The 16,374-nt window shown below is 41.2% G+C and overlaps 1 protein-coding gene across 1 annotated transcript in view; it reads left to right on the top strand.

The window, feature by feature from the left end:
* Positions 1 to 16,374, top strand: part of MEGF6 (multiple EGF like domains 6) — a 376,924-nt gene that overhangs the window by 293,237 nt on the left and 67,313 nt on the right. Inside the window, 1 exon segment of the mRNA XM_074306481.1 lies at positions 13,315 to 13,437. Coding sequence (XP_074162582.1) covers positions 13,315 to 13,437 — 123 coding nt within the window.

A 16,374-nucleotide genomic window follows, 5' to 3' on the forward strand; every position in this document is an offset into this window, starting at 1 on the left:
GCCATCCCTTGTAACAAATTGTTTTTTTAAGAAGAAAAACAAGTTTAGGAAAATGATTAACCCACCAACTCCATTTGGTAGTGTATGCAATGTTCTTCACCCACACCCCCCACCTCTGTGGAGGGATGGGTATTTTTCATTACTTTTTCACAGACCAAGAGCATCAATTCATTTTTTTAAGTTTCTGAAGCCTCAAATTTAAGGAATCTTCTGGATCAGAAGTTCTTAACCTTTTGTGTGTTTCATAGACCCTTTCTTAGAATGATGTTTTTGAATGAGTAAAATAAAATACATAGGATTACAAAAATAATTTTATTGCAATAGTTACCAAAATATATTATTAAAAAACCCAATTTTAGTCTTCAGATTAAAAATCCCTTCTGAAAAGAGAATGGATTAGACAGGAGGGAATAATGAAGATAATGGCCACATTCTATCAATAGTTCTTTCATCAGGTCTAACGTGCACAGAAGGGGAGAGTGTACTTCAACTCCCATAATATACAAATGACATCAGTAGGTGCAAACTTTGTGCTGACTTGGAGTTCTGTCATGAGCACAGGAAGACCCAAGCTCTTAACTCAGAGCGAACATCAGAAAACATGCTCTGTGTGGTGAGAACTATAGATCTGGGCTCAGGGGGGCTTCCTGGAGAGAGAAGGAAAGAGAGTTGATTGATCTTCAGAGAGTGGGAGAGGATTGTCATTTTAGGTTCTTTCCTATGGAAATAGTTTAAGACTTGCACTTTGGTGCAACTAAGTGGCGCCATAGTACATAAGGCAGTGGGCTTGGAGTGGGATCTGAATTCAAATTCAACCTTAAAACCTCTTGGCTCTGTGATCTTGCAAGTCAGTGGAGAAGGAAATAGCAAATCATCGAGGTTAACAGGGTTACAAAGAGTCAGATATGACTGCATGGAAAAGAATCCTGGCTTTGTAGTCCCTGGGCCTGTAAAACTTGCAACCCACGTAGCCTCGGAGTTCTCAGAGTTGGACTAGATGAACCTCTAAGGTTCCTTCTAGGTCTGTGATCTTAGGACAAAATTAGGAACCGACAAGGAAACCGAACTAAAAGTATTTAAATAGTAGTTGAATAATGGCTGGGCTTTTATAGAACAGGATCCTAAACCAGGTGCAGGTTGATGAGGCCATTTTAGCTAGACAAGCTAGGAAGACCTGAGTTCAAATTCACTATCAGATACTTACTAATTGAGTATGTCACTTAATTTCTTTCTGCCTCAAGTTCCTCAATTATAAAATGAGTATCATAACAGCAGCTATCTCACAAAGCAGTTGTGAATATCAAATGAGATATTTGTAAAGCACCTAGTGCAGTATCTCGGTACACAGTAGGTGCTTAATAAATGCTTACTCCCTCCCTCCATTCCATCTCTGACTTTCTCTGATCCTACATCACATTTCTTCAGCGTTTTATGATTTACAAGGTGCTTTCTTCTCTGTAACTTTGGAGGAAGGTAGTGAAAATATATTTTTTAATCTCTACTTTGTAGGTTTGGAATTTTTGTTGTTCAGTCATTTCCAATTCTCCGTGGCCCCATTTGGGGTTTTCTTGACAAAAATACTTGCCATTTCCTTCTCCAGCTCATTTTACAGATGAGGAAACTGAGGCAAACAGCATTAAGCAGAAACCGGCATGTTGTCCCACAGGCGGGAAGGTTCACATCTGGTGGTACCTATGGTGGCAAAGAATTGAGTTCCATCTGAGCTCTAATAGATCTCGGGCAGGAAGAGAGAGGAGAGGAAGCTGCCTCCTTAAATAGCAGATGTAGAGAGTCCAGGGGGTTTCCTAACACGGAGCCATTCCTTTGTTCAGAGAAGAATGGGGAGAGGAGTCAATGACAAAAAGGAGATTCTAGAATTAGAAAAATTTAGCAGAGGCTCCCCTGATCTCGAAGGTTTCAGCTCTGGCTACCATATTATGTTCTTTACCTAACGGCTTAACTCAGGAGGTTCAAAGGGACTGTTTTTTTCCTGTGGGAATATAGCCTCAATTTTATAGTGGGAATAATTGGGAGAAATAGGACTCATTTTATGGTCAACTTGTTTAGAATCTTGTAAATTCCATAAAGTGTGGAATACTTATCCATTAATAGTGCAGTTTGGGGGTATTGTTTCTATTTTGGGGCAAAGTCTTTAATTTCTTGCAGCCTTCTTTTCTTCTTGGCCCCATCCAGTTTCTTTTTGCTCAGTTAAGGGTTTGTCTAATGCCTTGATTTGGCTAGGCTGAATGAATGTGTTGGCTATGGATGGGAACAAATGGGAAAGAAATACTTTGTTGTGGTCATTCACCGCCTCACAGAGTGGTCAATGTGGGGATTTAAGAGACCTTAGAAGCTTTTGAATTCAGTCCTTTCATTTTGCAGATGAGAAAACTGAGGCCTAGAGAGATGGTTGGATCATCTTATAAAAAGGGAAAAAATGGTCACTAGAGAGGTCATAGAATCATAGACCTAGAACTAAAAGTGACCTGAGAGGTCATCTCATCCAATTCTCTCATCTTATAAAATGAGTTCTGGCAAAGTGAATCAAGTGATCCAAAATCACCACCAGCAGGATTTGAATCCGAGACTTCCAATTTCAGAATAGGAGTTCTTTACTGTACTTCCTGAACAATATGAAGACTTGGTGTCCACGAGTGGAATTGTAGCCATTGTCCCCAGCTCAAAGGTCACATGGAAGGATTGGCCCCTTCACCAACCCCACAAAACCCAGTGCTGGAAAAAAATCTGTCTCGTTTGGCTTTCTGGGAATCCACATCACAGGGATGCACCAGCTGACAATGGGCTTGGCAGCTCATATGCGCACTCAGCTTTGGAGCATCTGGAAGCAGGATGATGCCTCGTTATTGAGAAGTTTAAAGAAGAAAAAAGTCCCCCACGGTAATAATGAGAGCAGGATGAGCATTGGTTAGCTCCCCTACTTCCTTTTTTCAGAGCTCCCTGGTTCCTTCCCCCAAATTAGCCTCATGGGACCACTCTTTGAAGGTGTGGTGGCCCATCTACACTCAGGAAAGCATCCCTAGTCCAGCCAACCAGTGACCCCGAGCCTGATGAGGAAACCCTCCTTTATGCCAGCTTCAGGTTTCTCTATTCCTTTGTCCTCTGTGGCAGCCCAGGTCTTGTGCTGGGCCCCTGGCTGCCCCCTCCCCCTCCGTTTCCCTATGCCCACCAGCCCCTGCCAGAAAGGAGCTTCTGGTTCCTATTATGTGTTCTGAGCTGGAATGTGCTCAGTGTTGTTAACACAAATAAACAGAGCCCCCAGGAATGTGGAGATGACACACAAAACGGACGGACTCTTCATAAGCCTCTCAGACTGTTAAAGTCCGAAGGGGGCCATTGCTAATGCAGGGGTAGTTGGTGCCTTCCCTCTGGTTGGCAGAGCTGCTGTGACACTGGATCTGGAGAACAGAACAGGAACAGAATGGATAATCATTTAGGGCCCACATTTTACAGATGAGGAAACTGAGCCCCGAGGAAGAAAGGTAGAGGCAAGATTTGAACCTGAGTCGTCTGATCTCAAAGTCCGTACTCTTTCTGCTATCTCACATGGCTTCCTGACTCCATCTGGGGACGTTTAGGAGGGCAGCTTTCATTGCCATGATTCTTGTTTGAAGTATAGATTAAAGGAAGAGCCCGCCTTCCAGGCAACCCAGCTTTCTTGCCCAGAGAGGCTCTGAGGAAAGTTCATAACAATAAAAACACCCCCCCAAGAACCCTCTTTCCTAAATGAGAGCCCCTGGAACGTGGCTGCTGCCCAGTTTTGGGAGAGCCTAAGCAATAAGGGGAAGGTCAGCTTTCCCTGAGTCTTGCCAAATGCCAAGCTCAGCAACATTCAGAATGCCCCCTTCCAGAGCCCCTTTGGAAAGAGAATACAAAAAAGAGCTCTCCCAGACTGCCTTTCCCTGCAGGACCATCCTGTAGCCACCTAATTCAGCTAGCCAGAAAGCCTATGCTTTGTGCTTACGGGTGGCTCTCGAGGGCCCGCGGCAAGAGTTTGAAGGAAGGGAGCCATTTGTAAGACAGACTCCACATTCTTGTGGCTTTTGTCCCCAGTGCCAGACTGAACATCTCTCTAACCACAGTGGCTCAGATGGATTGAAACCAGAGCCCCTGGGAGACCCGGCTCCAGCTTCTGCTGAAGACACCAGGCGGAGGATGGAAATGAGAGATGACGTAGCACACCAGCGTGGAAATTAGGCTACAGTTTGCTTCCTACCACTGAAATAGTTGCATCTAACTCTTTGTAACCCCTGACTGTCCACAGGCTTTTCTTGGCAAAGATACTGGAGTGTTTTACCATTTTCTTGTCCAATGGATTAAGGCAGGCAGAGATGAAATGACTTACCTAGGAACTCACAGCTGGTAAATGTCTAAGGCTAGATTAGAACTCGCATCTTTCTGACTCCAGGTTCAACACTCTTTCTACTCAGCTGCCTCCTAGGCAAACAGAGATGAAATGACTCCCCCAAAGTCACTCATCTAATAAGTGAACTGAATTTAATTCATCTCTTCCTGATCCCAGTCCCAATCATATAGCTGCCTCTAAATAAAATGAATGGGGCAGCTAGATGGTGCAATGGATAGAGTACCAGCCCTGTTTTCAGGAAGACCTGAGTTCTAATCCTGCCTCTGACATTTAACACTTACTAGCTGTGTGACTCTGGTCAAGTCACTTAACCCCAATTGCCTTGCAAAAACAAATTAATTAACAAAAGTACAATATTTTAAAAATAAAAATAGATAAATAATGAAATAAAATAATATAAATTAATAAAAACAAATTTAAAATAATTAATAAAAAAGTGCTATGTAACCTTAAGTACCTTACTCCTTTCTCAGAATTCCCTTCTTTCAAAGCCATTCAGATGTTGTTTTCTCTATATTTTCTAAAATTCCCCATAATCAATGCTTTCTCCTTCCTCATTTTTCCTTATTTCAATAAGGAATAAGAGTACTTCAGTATTCTTTTTGCATAATATAAAGTCAATAGTTAACATAATTAAATACTTATGGTGTGCCGATCATCTTGCCATTTGCTGGTGATACCAAGAGAACCAAAATGCATCCCCCCATCCTCGAGGAGTTTACCTGGTGGGGACAATATGGAAAATTGTACATACAAGATTGCAGGTACATACAGTCCTATGGACAAGATTTTCATCGTGACTAGAAGATAATTATAAATAAAATGCATTAGGAATAGGAGCACTTGGGGAAAGCTGCAGAATTTGAACTGTCTTGGAAAAAACCAGGAAGCAGAGATGAGGAGGGAGAACATACCTGGCATAGGGTACAGGTAGGACACAGACACAAGAGATAAAATAAAAGACCCATGTTGTCAGATCATCAAGTACACAGTATGGTAAAACTATTGGAAAAGTAGGAAGGAGCCAGATTATAAAAGGCTTTTTAATCTGAGCCAGTTTACAAATTGCTTAAAAGCTAGAGAATTTTATATGTGAATGTAGAGATCACAGGGAACCACTGGAGTTTATAGGGAGGAGGGATTGATATGGTCATCCCTACACCTTAGGAAAATCAATTTAGCATCTGAGAAGACAAAAGGGAGAGACTTGGGGCAGAACGACCAGTCATGAGGTTATCATAGTAGTCTGTGAGTGAGGGGATAAAGGCTTGCACCAGGGCGTCAGGTGACATATGAGATGGATGAGGTGGGTACCAGTGAAGAGTCAAGGATGACGTCTCATCCATGAGCCTGCGTGATGGGGAGGATGGGGTATTCTCCACCCTATTAAGGGAGGTCAGAGAAAAGATCTGAGTGTGTAAGGTACTCTACATTTTAAGGCTGTTTTCACAAGAGATGGTTAATGAGTTTTTAAAGAGCAGGAAAAAAATGTGTTTGTGTACTGGAGATTTCTATTCTTTGTCAAGGGATGAAATATGGCCAGTGTCATTTATGACTATCTCCATGCCTCGTAAGCGTAGAAAAATGACTTTGTTTCTGTATACACCGCTAATGCATGCGTATGAAGAAGCACAGCGTTCAGACAGAATTTGGACATTTCGACTGGGAATGATGTGTGGTGTAGATGTGAGGACTTTCATCTCTGTCAACAATGTGGAGTGATGACTCTCTTGTGGGGGAATAATCTAATGTTACAAAGAGGCAGGAAGAGATCTTTCATTTATTAAAAACTAGGGAAATTTGATTGTTGAGAAACAGTTTCAACGGTACCAAAGAGATTGAAGACCTTGTTGAAGATGTCAGAGCTGCAAAGCATGATGGGCATTTCACCTACTTTGCATATCTGCGATTTATGACTAATGTGAAATCATAAATATTTGGAGATGGTTATCATTTTTAAAGGACTGCCCTTTTAAAGGGGGTGGAGGATTGGGACAGTGGTCACTTTTTAAGTGAATGGCAAGTCACCAAAAGTTAGAAGGCTCTCATTTAATAAGGTCTTTGTAGGGAGGAGAACAGCAAAGGAAACTGAGATGAAGAATGGGGGAAATAATTTGAGGGAGGGAAAGCTGGAAAGTTGGGATTAGATTTAGAAGAAATTAGTTGATCGACGTCATCTGAGTAAATCTTGATTGGTTGGAGAAAGAATGGATGTCATTGACCAAGAGCTCTAGTGAACCTGTTGTTCTTTAGGACCTCCTAGAGGTGGGAAAAGGTAAAGGGACTCCTAAGGACCTCTTGCTCTCTGTTGTCATCTCTGGCGTGGAATAAAAAAGCAGAAAGGGCTCTTTGTGTAGCCCTGTGAGTATCTGCCTCTGCTGTTTTACTTACTGTAAACTGAGTTCTGATCGTGCAGCCCAGCATCTGGGTGGGTGGGTGGGTGACTGATGGCACTGCCCACTGGTAGCCGGTTTGACGAATTTTGCAGTTGTCTGGCTTAAAGAAAACTGTTCTCATTAAGAGCTAACACTGTCATTTAAACACCCATTAATAGCAAACTGGAGGAGCTAGTAAAGGCTAGTAAAGGAGGGGTAGGGGAAAAGAGGAGAGAAAGAGGAGAGAATAAAAGAGAAGAGCACACAGCTCTCCCTTCTTTTTGTATTTCCTTGCCACTGGATGCATCTGTTCTTCATTACAGATAAAGGGTGCATTGATGGGATAATGTGATCTGGCTTTTTATGTATATTTTGCTGTATTTTATTATTTATGAATTTCCTTTAATATATTATTACCCATAATATTATTGTTTCTTTTGCTTTATTGTTAAGGAAATGTCTCTGTTTAAGATTTGAAAATTATGATTTTGAGCAGCTGGTTGCATAAATAGCCTATCTGTATGGGTGAGTCGCCATGTAGAAAGGAAACACCTTGGATGGGAACTCAAGACCTAGAATGGGAAGTAGGGGAAGTAGGCTTATTCCTGGCATCCTTTTGAGTGTAACCACAGGGTCTGTCTTTGAGAACTAGTTTGGGAGCAATTTGGAGTGATTGAGTTAAAACAATGGAGAGCTGGTTGTCTCCCACTCCTAAGTGGGACTATTCCCCACTGTAGCAGACCACCCCAGTGTGCACACTGGTGGTTTTCAGAGGTGAGACAATGACTTCTATTTTGCATGTGCTGAGTTTGAAATTTCTCACAGTATTTAATCATTGTTACATGTAAAAAGAACTTGATTATATATTGATCAATATATTGATAAAATATTGAATTATTAAACATCCACCAAAGAATACAGAGATGTGCCTCAACAGAAGTTTGTGCAAAGAAAATAAGGATTTGGATTTTTTTTAATGTAGAGTATAAGCTAAGTCCCCTTAGGCTCTGTGGAGAGAGGCAAGGAAGTGAATAATCATCTCTCTGTCTTCTGTCATGATCATCCCCCATTCAGAATACCGGGTTAATTTGGGGTACTCCAGTTTGGAAAAGACACTGATAAATTGGAGAGTGTCCAGAGAACATGTAGGAAGATGAAGGGCCTTCATGATACGTGAGGATTGATGGAAGGAATTGACCATGATTCATCTGTAGAAGAGAAGGTTTGGTGGTCAGAATGATTACTCTCTTTGGAGGGCTATCAAGGTGGAAAACTAGGATGTATGGAAGATGCAAAAAAGGGCCAGATTTTGGCTTGATATGAGGAAAAATTTAAGTCATCTCAATGTAGGAAGCCTTACATTAGAGATGAGCAAGCTAAGGCCAGGTGATCCCTTGTTAGGCATGGAGAGGATTCATGTTCGGTACACGTGGGACCAGATGGCCTCTGAGGTGATTCAGAGACATGACCTCTGCTCCTAAGGCGTAACATTGAGGAGATAAGACTTCCATGGGAAGCAGCTGCAGAACAATTCCCCCATGGATAATTCTAGGATTCAGGGCTGAATTGAATGGTCCTGACTAGAAGTACCAGGAGACTCCAGGGGAGGAAGGAACCACTGCCAACCAGGACCATCAGGAAAAGTTTCACTTCAGCTAGTGGACAAATCATCGAATCTCTCTGAACCTCCTCATCGCTAAAAGGGGGGAAATAACCTTATTAGCTTCGTCTTAAAATTACTGTGAAGAATACATTTTGTGGATGATATTATAAGAGATAGTAATAATGCATTTTCTACAGCTACTTAAAGTTTATTTTAAAAAAAACTTTACAAATATTGGGGCTTTAAGACAATTCTGTGAGACTGGATTATTATTATCCCCATTTTACAGATGAGGAAACTGAGATTCAGAGAAATTAAGTGAGGGAGGATCTGGATGCAGTTCTTCCAGGCTCTGAGGCCAGCTCTCTATTCATTATGCCTTTTTTCTTAAAATATAAAGTACTATAGAAATATAATTTATGAGGCATTTAGGTGACACAGTGAATAAAGCACTGGACCTGGAGTCAGGGAGGCCTAAATTCAAATCCAGCCTCCAACACCTTCTAGCTAAGTGATCCTGGGCAAGTCAGTTAACTTTGAAGGGGGGAGGGGAGGATGGAGAGTAGAGGGGAGACAGAGAGGGGAAGAAAGAATGGAGAAGATGAGAGAGATGAAAAAAAAAGAAAGAAATGGAGGAAGGAAGAAAGAAGGAAAGGGGGAGGGAGGAAAGTAACAAGAAAGGGAGAGAGAAAGGGAGGAAAGAAGGAAGGGAGGGATGGAGGAAAGAAGGAAAGAGAATGAAATAAAGAGAAAGGAAGAAGGAAAGAAAGAAAAAAGGAAGGAAAGAAGGAAGGAAGAAATCTAATTTATAATTTAACTATTCTTGGAAGCTTCTCAAGGGCAAGAGTTTTTAATGTAGTTGACTCTTGGGCAATGCCTTTGCAGGGTATTGGGTACTAGCTTCAGTTCTGCCTTTGACTTTGTTATTGTATGACCTGCATGATAGTCAATGACCCTTGTCATTGACTCAGTCCCTTGTCATCCCAGTCATCTACTCCTGCACCATCAGTAATGGTGGATGCCAACTATGTTCAATCATACAACATCAACACCAACCTCAGGCCCATTTCCAGCTTCAGGTGGATGGCATAAATTACATGTGTGAGTCTGTCTGCCTGTCTCTTCACCCCCAAAGGTTCAAGGCCCTCTAAGTTCACACTTTCCCCCTTTCCTTTATGGTTTCTCAAATCCAAAAATAGATACAGCCAGGAAAAACATAACTTCATACGCTTAAGCAGTAGCATGTGGAATTTAGGCTAAGTTTAGGAAAAAATGTCCAAATAATGAAGAATTTGGGATGCTGGAATGCGTGAAACAAAAAAAGGATGGGGAAAAACCAGAAAACGGGTTAGATTTTTCCCTGTGGAAGTGATTTAAGAATCATCTTACCTGAGAAGTTGGGTGGAGATGGTTGGAAAAAATGACTTATTAGGTTGTAGTTTTTTGTTTTGTTCTGTTATTGTCCTTAGAGTCTGGAATTGCAGGGGGAGGGAAGGGAAAGAATAAATATTTATGAACCACCTAGTATGTGTCAGGTCCTGTGCTAAGCATTTTTTACAAATATAATCTCATTTGATCTTTAAAACAATCCTGAAAGTCAGGTTTTATTATTATCCCCACTTTATAATTGAGAAAACTATGGCAAACAGAGTTTTCTCTCTCTGGGTCACATAACTAGTAAGTTCCTGAGGCTGCATTTGAATGAACCCCTGACTTTAGATCCAGTGGTCTATATACTGCCCCTGTTAGCAGCCTCCAAGTTACAGAATCACAGCCTCTTAGTTCAAGAGCTGTCTAGTTCAACCTCCTCATTTTAACTGATGAGGAAACTGAGGCATACTAAAGCTAAGTGATCGGGGGAAATCAAGCCCTCTCCAACACACGGGATAAATGGAGATTCAGCCTTTGCTCTGAGATCCCTTTATTGAGGGATCACTAACTCCCAAGATAATACATCACACTCTTAAAGAGTCAGAAAATTTTCAATTACATTGAGTTGGAATTTGTAAATCTTTGTAATTTCCACCCAATGTTCTTTAAGTTTCCTTTCTAGGACACAACCCTTCAAGTATTTGGGGCCTGGAAGTTGAAACGCTAGAAATAGAATAATTTACCTTTCAAGGTGATGAGTTAGTTTCCTATTACTGGATTTTTTCAAGCTGATGCCAGGTGGCCATTTGCCAGAGATTATCATAGAAGGGATTCTGTGGATTGGATTTAATGGCTTCTGAAGTCATCACTGGCCTTAGCACAGAACCTGGCACATAGTAGGTACTTAATGCTTGTTGATTCAACTGGACTTGTGGCTCTGAAATATCGTAATTCTCAAGTGTGCAACACTAGACTTCAAAGAGCGAGGGAGAAGAGGTCTAAAAATTATTTTTCCCATTCCTCATGGGTTCAGGCGAGACTATTTTTTAATCACTTCCTACTGAGAAGTTGCATTTTGTCTCCTAACTTCTCAAAATAATGACCAATGCATGCACCAATATGCATAAATTCTGCATTACTCAGACCAATGACCAAAACATGTAGCAACATGTATAAATTCAATTTGATGAAGCCCTTTCAGACCCCAAGGCTCTGTGATCCCAAGAGAGTTGGGAGATATTCAGAAAAGCTATCTAATTTTCCCCCTAAGTTTCTTATACTCCTGGAGAGAGACAGTGTTCCAGGATTGGTTTCATTATTTATGGTTTCTTTCCTTCTTCCTTTCTTCCTTCCTTTCTCTTTCCTTCTTTCCTCCTTCCCTTTCTTCCTTTCCTCTATCCCTCCTTCTTTTCTATTTCCTTCTTTCTTCCCTCTCTTCTCTCTTCTAAAATTATGAAGAATCAGCTATACTCTGGGAATTCCTGCTCTCTTCTCATCCCGCCATCTTGATTCTAGAGCTGGGGCTGACCTTTCTACCCAAAGTCCTAGGGGCTTCTTCTTTGGAAAGGTACAAATCTAAGTCCCAATGAGCCAACCAAAAAGAAGTGGAGAGGAAGCTGAGGGTGCTGGGAAACCCTCCTTGGCCTCTCCTTCACTTCTAGTCAGATTCCTCCCCAAGGGGTAACATTAAGGCCTTAGGGAAAGAGTTTCCCAGAGACACAGGGTGACCAGTTTTGTTGGCTTGGGGGAAGAGAAAATGGGGGCATTTAACAACCAAACACCACTAGGTGGGGAGAACAGGAGGATGTTGCTTGCCGCTGATCAGGCCGAATTCAGGAATCGGTCAGCACCTGGCATGCCTTGGAGAAATGAAAAAATCAGGAGCCCCCAAAGAGATCAGGCTCTTGTCTCCCCCCTTGACTAATGTTTGGGGATGAAAGTGCCAGGTTTCTGCTGGAAACGTTTCCGTCAGCTCTTCATATTGTTTTTCCACTAACGGCACACTGTGTCCAGCCGCTCTGGGGGATTAGCCAGGAAACCAGACTCCAGATAATATATGTTCTGCAAGGGTCCCTTTGAGAATATGAGCAGGGCAGGCAGCTCTAGGTGAGAAGCAACATGAGGAACTCCTGACTCCCCTTTCTCTCTGGCATTTCCTTCTCAGCCATACTTATTTCCCAGAGGGGTGGGGAGAATGAGATGCTGTAGATGTCCTTTCTCTGTCCCCATCAGGAAGGGAAGGGGCTGACGTAGTGATCTCTCTAATAGAGATGGAAAGACTGTCTCCCGGAAGCTTCCAAGTGGAAGCAATTTCAGAGAGCATCCAGTCTAGCAGGTTGAACAAAGCCTGAGGGTCATTTATGTCTGCTTGAAGAGCTTCGGGGCTGACCAGCGTTAGGCCTCCTGGGGTACACCATTCAATGTTTGGATGCTCCTACCTACCAGGAGGTTTTCCAACGTGGGCGTGAATTTTGCCTGTGTGTAATTTTTGCTCATCACTCACCATTGTGTTTTCTGGGGCCGAGCAGGACAAGACCAGCCTCTTGCCCAGGCACCTCTAAATGCACACTCTCCTGACCAAGGCCTCCCCAGGTTCATGATTTGATCCTTTTTACGGCCTGGTCTCCACAACATCATCTTTTGGACGTAGAATCTCAGGGAGAACACTGAGAGGCTCCTACACTACTTGAACTTTATTGAAGAGTAAATGGAGGCTGAGGGAGGGTTAATAATTTGCCCAGCTCGCACAGATAATCATCAGAAGCAAATCTTGATCCCAGGTCCTACAATTCCAAACCGGGGCTCTTTCCATTAATGCCTGCATTACTTTGTACTGGGAGGCCTAGAACTGAACTGGTACTCCAGAAGTTTTCTGTCCAGGACAGAAGACTGAAGGGCCATTGCCTCTCCCTCCCAATCTCTAATGCTCTGCCTCTTAAAACTGTGGGCATTTGTTGGGCTTGTGGTCTATTAAAACCCCCAGATCTTTGTGCCAGTTGCTGAATAAAAGCCTTCTTCTTACCTGGCATTCTCTCTCTCTCCTGTTACCTGGGGCTCTGCCCCATCTGTCTCTGGTCCCTCTGCTCCCCATCATAAGGACAATGACAATTCTTTTTTATTATTATTATAGCTTTTTATTTACCAGATATATGCATGGGTAATTTTATGGCATTGACAATTACCAAATCTTTTGTTCCAATTTATCCCCTCTTTCCCCCCACCCCTTCTCCCAGATGGCAGGTTGACCAATACATGTTAAATATGTTAAAGTATATGTTAAATGCGATATATTTATACATGTCCAAACAGTTGTTTTGCTGTACAAAAAGAATCGGACTTTGAAACAGTGTACAATTAGCCTGTGAAGGAAATAAAAAATGCAGGTGGACAAAAACAGAGGGATTGGGAATTCTATGTAGTGGTTCATAGTCATCTCCCAGCGTTCTTTCGCTGGGTGTAGCTGGTTCAGTTCATTACTGCTCTATTGGAACCGATTTGATTCATCATCTCATTCATTCATCAAAAAGGGCCATGTCTGGACAATGATGATTCTAATCTTCTCTCTCCTCCTTGGCGTCTAGCACGGAATCCATGCGCAGACAGGAATGGAGGCTGCATGCACAAATGTCAAGCCCGCCGAGGGGTGGCCCACTGTGAGTGCCATGCTGGATATCGACTGGCAGCTGACCACAAGTCCTGTGAAGGTAGGGCAACTGGGACCTTCCTGCTCCACTCATGGTGGGGGTGCGCTGCCCGGGACTGCATCACCTGCCACACAAGATTCAAAGGAAAGTGTTTGAATTCAATCAGTGAACATTTATTGAGCACCTACTGCATGCCAAGTACTATGTTAAGATTTGGGAGACACAGGGCAGCTAGATGGTGCAGTGGATAGAACACCAGCCTTGAATTCAGGAGGACCCGAGTTCAAATCTGGTCTCAGACACTTAACACTTCCTAGCTGTGTGACCCTGGGCAAGTCACTTAACCCCAACTACCTCAGCAAAAGGAAAAAGAAAAAAAAAAAGAATTGAGGAATATAAGAAAGGTAAAGGACAGTCATTTCTGTGTACTCCCAATCTAAGGGGGGGGCAATATTCAAACAATTATGCACAAATAAGCTCTAGACAGCATCAGTGGGGACAAACAGCAGAGGACAGGAAGGTAGCCAACAAATCCAGCTGCTCTTCCCAAAGGAAAGTAAACAGGAATCGTTGTTACTGTGATTGTCACTGTTATTTTGGTTTGAACTTGTAATTTCATTGGTGTGGGGGACTCCCGGCAAGAAAAGCCCCCCTACCAATGTTGATCAATCACTGTTGTGAAACTTGGAGTTTTAGAGATTGCCTGAGCATCAGAGCAGGACAGCACAGCCAGGCTGGGTCAGAGGCGGGCGTGGACCCAAGGTGTGCTGAGCCTGGGCTGGTGCAGTGCCTGGGGAGCCAGGGATGGAGACAGCAACGCCTGAGTTCTACTCAGGCCTGACACTTACTGGCTGAGTGACCCTGGACAAGTAACTTATCTCTGGTTTTTCAGTTTCCTCATCTGTCAAACCATTCTATTCTGCTTCTCATGTATGTTAGCATTATTATTATGCATAATTACCAAGCCCAATTGTTTTTCTCAAAGAGAAACAAATATGGATTTTTAATATTAATATTTTTATTTTGATCTAGACCTGTAATTTCTTTGATATCTTAATTATCCAATTTAACTGCTATTTCCCAGGACTAGGGGAGGAAATAAAAGTTTATTTTTGTGTATATATATATATATATATATATACACACACATACACATACCTTACATATATTTTATATGTATGTCATTTTATAGTATATATAATTCTATACTATACATGGTATATATATGAAGTTTTATACTATATATAATATACATAATATATATGTAGTTTTATACTATACACAGTATATATTATCACTTTATATTATATATTGTATGCCTAGTTTTATATTATACCTGGTGTGTGTGTATATTTTTTTACATAGCATATATGATATAGTTTTATACTATACATAGTATATATTATATATAGTATTATTCATATTATATATAGTATATATAGTTTTATACTATAGTATAGCATATATATAGATAGAGATATAGTTTTATTCTATACATAGTATAACCGTAGTTATACTATGTTATACATAGTATATACATAGTATATTATACATAGTTATACACAGTATATACATATATAGACATAGTATACATATGGCTTCATATTATATATAGTTTTATACTATAGTGTGTATATATATGCATAGATATATAGGTTTATGCTATACATAACATAACTATAGTTATTCATGTTATTCATAGTGTATAGTTTTATGCTATACATGGTATATGTAGTTCTATATATTACATAGTATATAGATATATATATATATATATATATATATACACATATATAGTTTTATACTATACATAGTATAAGTATAGTTTTATGCTATATATAGTTTGTGGTACATATATGCAGTGCATATACATGTATGCATGCACACACGTGTCTATATATCACACATATACAGCCATACATACAGATATGTACATATATGCATGAACACCCATTCACTTGTTGAAAGGCAGCATGGCAAGGTAGATCGCGTTAACCTCAGAGCCAGGAAGAGCTGGACTTGAGGGCCACCCCTGGCATGTCTGTGTGACCCTGGACATGTCACTTCACATTTTCCCATTCTTGGCCACCCTTTGAAGTCTATAAATGACAGAGTCTGCATCCATAGAGAAGATTTTCCTTCTGGAAGTTAAATATAAGGAAGATATCACAGGTTTGGTTCCTATAATTGACATTCAATGACTTCAGTGAAAAGATAGGAATATGACAAGATGGGGAGAACAGTGTTGGAAAATACAGTTTGGTTAGTTAAGATGTGGAAAAGGGTACAGGCTCATCGATTACTCAAGGACTAATGTCTATATAGTATGAACGCAGTTATCCCTTTCTATATATTGAGGATTAAGGGCTTATGGGCCGCGGCAGCCTGGAAAATCGTGCAAAACTTGGCTCTCCCTTTGTGTTAGAGAAGTCTGAATTGCTTCTTTTTCTATTACAGGGTGTTCACAGCACTTTATTGTAAATTTTGGGTATTTAATCACAGGCTCTTTGTCATCTCCTGGCCTTCGACTGTTATGTGTAGCTTCTGCAAAACTCCCCTCAATTGGATGTCTTTTGCCAACCTCGATATATTGAAACTGATGGGGAAAGTTGGATGTGAAAGGGATCACTGTACTCACTTCAGGCTGAGTTAGAAAGCCCTGGCTGTGATGACTTTATTTTAATCAGTTAAGCATCAAGCATTTATTAAGTACCTGCTGCCTGGGAGGTTTGGCTTGGGAGCGATTATTGGCCCTTCGATGAAAACCAGAGTGATTTGGGTTTAAAGGCTTAGTCAAGCTCCATTGGAAACCTAGTGGGTTTTTCTAAAGCGTGTTTTTTCCAGAGCTCCATGACAAGAAATCATGAATGAAAACTTTGCAGAAGAAAAAAGACAATAGTCCCAGCTTTTTCAAAAAAGATAATTAATTTTTTTCAAATAAATAATAAGACAGCACTATCGCATCACTGTCATCGGTGCTCTTCAAGAATGAAGGAC

This window comes from Sminthopsis crassicaudata, chromosome 3, assembly GCF_048593235.1.
Source record: "Sminthopsis crassicaudata isolate SCR6 chromosome 3, ASM4859323v1, whole genome shotgun sequence".
Taxonomy (NCBI): domain Eukaryota; kingdom Metazoa; phylum Chordata; class Mammalia; order Dasyuromorphia; family Dasyuridae; genus Sminthopsis; species Sminthopsis crassicaudata.